This window comes from Bradysia coprophila, unplaced genomic scaffold, assembly GCF_014529535.1.
Source record: "Bradysia coprophila strain Holo2 unplaced genomic scaffold, BU_Bcop_v1 contig_232, whole genome shotgun sequence".
Taxonomy (NCBI): Eukaryota; Metazoa; Arthropoda; class Insecta; order Diptera; family Sciaridae; genus Bradysia; species Bradysia coprophila.
Genome location: NW_023503493.1, coordinates 6,441,796 through 6,448,737, shown reverse-complemented (window position 1 = coordinate 6,448,737; position 6,942 = coordinate 6,441,796). Strand labels below are relative to the sequence as shown.

General features: G+C 36.6%; 1 protein-coding gene across 1 annotated transcript; it reads right to left on the bottom strand.

The window, feature by feature from the left end:
- Positions 1-337: 337 nt before the first annotated feature.
- On the bottom strand, positions 338-2,615 carry LOC119076075. Its single transcript, XM_037182724.1, has one exon. The coding sequence runs from the start codon at positions 1,968-1,970 to the stop codon at positions 570-572; it is 1,401 nt and encodes a 466-aa protein (XP_037038619.1). The 5' UTR covers positions 1,971-2,615; the 3' UTR covers positions 338-569.
- Between the last annotated feature and the right edge of the window lie 4,327 nt (positions 2,616-6,942).

Here is a 6,942-nt window from a genome sequence, read left to right as displayed (position 1 = left end):
TAAGGTGAACGCACTCCAAGATCAGACAAAAGAACAGAATTTAAATAAGATGCCATCACGACGCAGTAGTCCAAAATTCTCATGAAAAATTCAGTTTTTTTTATATTGGTATGCCACTGCGTTACGGACGTTCCATACAAATGACAGTTAATAAAATCTGATCCTTTGTCTGTTCTTGGAGTGTGTTGTTCAGCTCCATGGCTTTTCAACGAGCATACTTTACGCAATATCATCCTATCTGGTTAGCTGACAGTTGCTAGGTCATCCCTCCTCCATGACAGTGACGTAATTTTTGAACGACCCCTTACCGAAGTTACATTCCGTTTCATGATTTTTAGTTGTTGTTCGATTTTTCATGTTTGCGCAAGTTGTTTTTTTTTCTGTGATAGTAATAGAGGCCTGACTACGTGCTAATTGAATAATAATAACAATAATACTGAACCAACACCACATCAGATATACAATGCATGTACGCAGCATAAAACTCGTTAAAACATAAAACGTTTTCCATTTAAGATTTAAAAAACAAAATTGCCATCCCGACAATGTCATAAAACTGAAATATTCATTCAAATCGGACCTACCTTCTTTTTCCGCTGTGTATTCAATGCCTCCGTCAACCGGACCGGGAATGTGTCATCCTCATCGCCACTGTATGTGGAACACGTCGAACACGCCGACGATTTCCGGTGCGGTGTCTCCAAACCACTTGATTGATACATTTCCATAGCATCAATAGCACTAATTGTCGAACCACAATAATTCAAATTACTACACGACGATGCCGTACTCATATCGGATTCATACCGATCGACATCTTGTATCGATCCGCGACGAAGTCGTTGACGTCGAAAAAATTCGATTTCCTCCAATGTTATGCCACACATTACATCATCCGAATAGTCGGAGACAACAACTGACGGTGTACGCACATAGCGTACACGATTTTCTTCGCCCGTGTCGCTTAAATGGCTTTGAGACGATTCGCGTCTGCTGTTGATTTGTTCAGCTGCTCTATTGTCGTCTGTTGCCGGAATAATGGGTGCGATTTCAACGACTCGTGCTTCCAATAATGTTTTACTTGGCACAGACAATGGTGCATCGAATGAAACGGTTACACTTGTCGGAGATTCGGGGAGACTGGTTGGCTCGGCTACGGGAAGTAAAGCAGTTCGCAGTGGAATGTCGGTGACGGTTAATGTTGCTCGACGAGTGCTTTTATATTGTGCCATGGTTTCCGCGTCGTTTTCCTCGTCCAATCCGACGGCTGAATCTGAACTGGCTGATCGGGTCACCTTGTCTCGATCGATGTTCAAGCGCATTGATTTATTTCCACATTTACCTTCGTCCTCGCTGGATGACGAATATGGACTGATATTCGTTGAACACCCCTCGTCCGACATCATCGGGCTACAATTCATGTCGTATCTCTCACAATCAATTTTCAAACAATTTTTATTCACATTTTTACTACCATCACTTGTCGGCTTACAATTGTAATACTTGTTCGTTGTAGCACAACTATTATCATTACCAGTCATCATCGCAATTTTATTGTGTCTCGAAGTAATCACATTGACGTCATCGTCATATTCAATAGTCATTGCACTTTTATCGTTTTTTGCTGCTTCACATCGTGCATCATCATGATCGTCGCACTTATCCTCGTTGCTTTCCATTATTGTTTTAACCAGACCCACCGACGATGATGTGTTGTTATTGCTGCCGGTGCTGCTGTTGCATTTCATGTCGTTCTTCTTCTTCTGTTGGACCATTGAGGCGTACATTGTAACTAATTTTTCAACACATGGAAATAGCGATACGGACGTTTCAGCAAAATCTCGCTGATAAACAACAGTCTTACGTCGTCGCGACGATAACGAATTTTCTTCATCACGGTGAATAGAAACGTGTGTGACCGTTGCCACTCCGTCACTGGTTGACACTGTGTATATTTCTCTGTCACTCATTTCAATTTAGTTTTGGGGCCGAATGCACAACTACAACAAGTTAGATTTCATTTAGATATATTATTGTTTGGATGTGTTTGTGTGTGTGTGTGGATGGGTGTATAAGATGCGTTGATTGCGGGTGATGTTCTTTATACCATCCCAGCTTGTATAATTCATTCACACATTTTTTTCCACAAAAAAGAGCCGTTGATGAATATCAAGTGTTATTATCTATTCCACTGTTATGTTTGTTTGTTTATTGTTATCGTAATTTATGCCATTCGTATAAAGTGTACGAACCAGGGAATTATGGTGAAAGTGCTAATAAAATTCGCTTTATCTGCTTGCGTCGTCGGCCAGTTAAAAGGACCTATATTGAATCGTGTGACTATATCATCTAAACTATTACACAAAACGAAAATTTACTGTACAGTACAGAGACAAACAACTTGAGTCGCACAAAGCTTAGATTGGGTTAGGATTTAGTTGAATTTAAAATGATATAAGTTGCTTGATTTGATGAACATAATAATGATTCATTGAATACCTATCGCATGCAATGTCGCTTCGGAGTTGTGGGAGTAATTTTCAATTTGCTACGTTTGAAATTTGTAACAGATGCGGTATTTCACATGCAATTTAATAATTTATTTTGATATTGAGAAACTCAGATAAGAGGAAGTAGAAGATCTACTCGTCCAACAATTCCTAAAGTCACGTAACATTTCGAATACAATCTTGTAATTCCCTTATGAAAACACACATTCTTAGATTCAACAGAGGGTGACAGCAGTCCCATTAGAGGCCGAGGTGCTGGAACCACTTGATTTCCACTTACCAAAAAAGTACTCCGTGTAAGAGGCAAAATTGAATTTTTTCAATTTTTGCTGTTTTTACTTGTCAGCTTGCTCTTACACGGCTCTCTCACCGAGTACTTATTGTTGAGTGGAAACCATACTTAAATGATTCCCAGTTTATGATATAAAGAGTGTTTTGTTACAAAATTTTAAATTCGTTGGCGCGTTTTCAAATTTTGCGCTAAAATATCACCTCCGCTATCGCTCCGGACATGATAAACTGGAAACACTTAAGAGCACCGGTACTTAGCTAAAATTGTAGCCTACATTTGTGAGCCTCATATTTCATTTTTAATGATATCTTTCCATCAGAGTCCTTTCACAAAAATGTACGACCGCAATTCCGACCACGAATCTGTTAGCTTTAAATAAAAATTAGTTTTGGTTGTTGTCGTTTCACTAGCTCTGAGAAAAGTGAACAGTTTAACGAAATTTTCATGAGCTTGTCACGTTTTTCAGAGCCGGTCAAACTGCTACAATCAAATGTATTTTCTGTTAAAAGTTGAAAGTTGGAAGCATTCGTGGTCGGAATTGCGGTCGGACATTTTTCAAAAAGGATTCTGATGGAAAGATATCAACAAAAGTAAACTAAAATCCACTATTTAAAAATCGCCCTAATGTATGCTTTTCAGAAAAGCACCGATGCCTCTTAATTGACTGGGAATATCGATGACTTTTAAAACTTTATTAAATCTCAGAACTAAAAAAACCGACTGTAGGCATCAGTAAATAGCTGAAACAAAAGACGTAGCAAATTTAAGGTTAACCTATAACAGACGGCAAGCATATCGACAGTTTTAATATCGTATCTATTACTTCACGTGGGGGTAGGGTAAATTGGCACCATGCAAGTTTGATGCGTGCCAGTTTCCACTGTAATGTGAATTTAGCACAGTGCCAGATTCACCATCTGAAGAGTAATTTGGCACCATGCAACTTTGGAAATTGGCACACGGTAGCCATAATAGAAAAATAAATAAAAGTGAATGGTGTGCTAATCATAGTTAGCCGTCTGTCACTATTAGTCAACATTATTTACCTATAAAGGGAAGGCTTGGCAAAAATTAGGGAATTGTGATGTTTCGATTCGAGGAACAACGTTTAGCTGCTCGACGAATATTGCTCAATAGGGTCGGAAAACGACAATTCCTCCAAGACATCGCAACTTTTATGCAAGATTTCGTAAAAGGACGAATTTTCTAGTTTGGAGACAAATTATTGAATTTATCTCGATGCCTTCAAAGCCATAGCTTTTTTGCGTCATTTTGTAAAAAGACAAATTTATTAGTTTTTACTGCGAAAACTCGTAAAATGACAAATTTATTGACTCACAGACTCAATCATAACTTCCAGATTAAAATGAGTTAGCACAAAACTGGCATTAACAAAATAATAAAATAGAAAAAATATTTTCACACAATCTGTTAATGCCAATCGATTCCAAACACATTTTAAAACATTTTGGTCCAAAAAAATATGAAAAACCACTTAAAACAGCAAAGATATCTCAATTTTAGTTTTCATTTCCATACTAAATCGCAAAATAGAAAAACTGACAGATCGTAACAAAGGAGAAAAAAGCTCTCTCTGACGTATAATTTTATACGACTAATGGCGTGGATAAGTTGCACACACAACCGAGCAGCAGGAAACAGATTTGTAAATTGTTGAAAATAATAATTTGTAACGGATAATGAGACACCAAAACCATTCAGAAATTCTGGGAAATTTCACAGTGTGGCTTGAATTGGTTGATTTAACAAAGACTATTTAAACGAGATTATTTGGCGAATGTAATTTCAAATTGTTCATTATGTACCGATCGGCACTCATTTCCATAATAATGAGGAAACAAATAAATTTACTCTAAAGGCCTGAAGCGTTCATTTTTACGGTGTGTCGTACAATGTGCCCTGGGCGCTCTGATGCAGAAGTCGCTTTTGGCTTTTTCCAACAAAGTGTTAGATTTCTTTCAACCGTTTTGCCAAATAACTATACCAGAAGACATAGACCAGTGATTAATTTGTCTCTTGTTGGGTGAATTCATCGTTGAACTGACAAATTTGTCCGTCAATAAAAAAAAATTATTCGTCAGCATTAGAACAAAATTAACAAAATCCGGCAATAACTAAATCCTCCCACATAAAACACGACATCATCTGTTATCAAAAACGACAGTGATATGTATCCTAATGATATGCCAGCCGTTTGTAAAAGACTGAAGTCTTTTAGCCTTGAATACAGTCTTTAAATGATCTCTGATATATTTCTAATTCTAATTCTAATTTCTAAAACACCTGGTTGCTCGTAAGATAAGGCATATGGCATGTGTGAAAAATGAAACAATAACCTTTCCTGATGATGACTTTTCCACTAAAATCTTCAGCAGGTAAAATCAACAAATCATGGCAAATAAAAAAGTCCTTGGGGCAGATACTTTGTGGAATGTTTATTGAACGTCTCGTACTTTTTTACCCAAATATATGCGTACACCTATACCATCACATTCAGAGAAGACCCATGAAACTAGAAATTCTTCTTTATTATAAGTGGTTCTGTATTTCACAGAGTTATGAGTGTTAACAGTAGCATGTTGGGAAAATTCCATGTAAATTCTATTTTGTGACGTCAAACAAAAAACTTCCATGTTACAGGGTTTCAATATGTATCACCAATTTGAATGCTCAAATGTATGCGATGTAATGTATGCGACACTGAATTTTATGGGTCGGTTTCGTCTTTGACATTATAAGATTAAAAAGTGGTCAGTTACTTTCGGAGAAAGCTATGGAGCTATACAAGTGCCATGTATGAACGAAAATAATATTTCTTTTTATTGACGTCATACTTTGTGTCAGAAGATGAAAAAAATCGCGTATTTTTACCGCAGACCAGTCAACTTATCACTTATGATTGATAATGAAATTCTGAAAAAAGTTATTTTTAACTTGTTGTGACGGTCCGCTCTTCAGTGCGACTAGAACCAGTAGACTGTTCACCTCTTTTTGAAAGTATAAATAATAGCCTCGTGTGAGAGCGTATGGATGTCAATTCGACTAGTTTACTTTTGATTTCCCTAGGGTCGAAAATGGTGACTTTTCGTCTTTTTATCAATGCTGAAATCGTCTCACCCCACATAAAATAGAGGAAGTCAGTTGATATTGTCTAGTACCGAGGAAAAATTAAGTTTAGTAAAATTGCTATTTGCACTCGTTCAGTCTCTTTATATGTTGGTATATTTACACCCAAGTGTGAATATGGCATCATCAATTTTAATAATTTTAATTTCTTATTTTTTGTTATAAACAAACATTTCTTGATAAGAATTCCGAAAAGTGAAAACCTGATCTAACAGGCATTTTAAAGAATGTTTTTAATGAAATCTATTTAAAATGAAAGCTTGGATCAACTTTACAAAACTCGGGATAAAAATGAGTTTTTTGAGTTTTTGTTAAACTCGGCCTCGCCTCGGATCAACAAAATACACACGAACACTTGACTTTTCAACTTTTTATCATTCGTTTTACAAATGATTGTTGAATGTTGTTTTCTTTATGTTTTCTTAATATAGCCTTGATTGGGATGTTTCCTCGACTTCTCAGCGTATTAACTGGGAAGGAAGTAGAAGAATCATGAGTCTTTGTAACTCTTCTTTCGGTGTCTCTCAATCGACAATAAACAATGAAGATTAAATCTATTACTTCATTTGTTTAGAGTGTATCTTCTGATGCTTGATACAAAATCTATTACTTCACTATGTTTACCGTATACTTAGCTACATGTAACAGTAAGTGAAGTTCTTCCGCTTATTGTTGTCGTAGTTTTTGTTAGCAGATGACTATATCCATTCTTTTGTGTTGAGTACTTGATTGAGCACTTTTTGATTTTCCATAGAAATTTATCTGAGAGGTCACCGACTTCCATGGATTGCTTACATTATTTGGGATTATTTTGAAGCAAGTACAGACTCGGATCTGCCGAACGTTGTAGCATGATTCTCCAGAGTCCTTTACCTCTTGGAAGATTGATTGATGTAAGATTCGGCTGTATAAATTCTGCCTTTTAGTTAAAAGTGCTCGGATAGTCTGAAGGGTATCATGATAATTCATAGTGGACATCAATTACATTTCTAT

Bases quoted from the DNA above. Each gene is read 5' to 3' on its own strand.
- LOC119076075 (XM_037182724.1), bottom strand. From the start codon at position 1,970: ATGAGTGACAGAGAAATATACACAGTGTCAACCAGTGACGGAGTGGCA.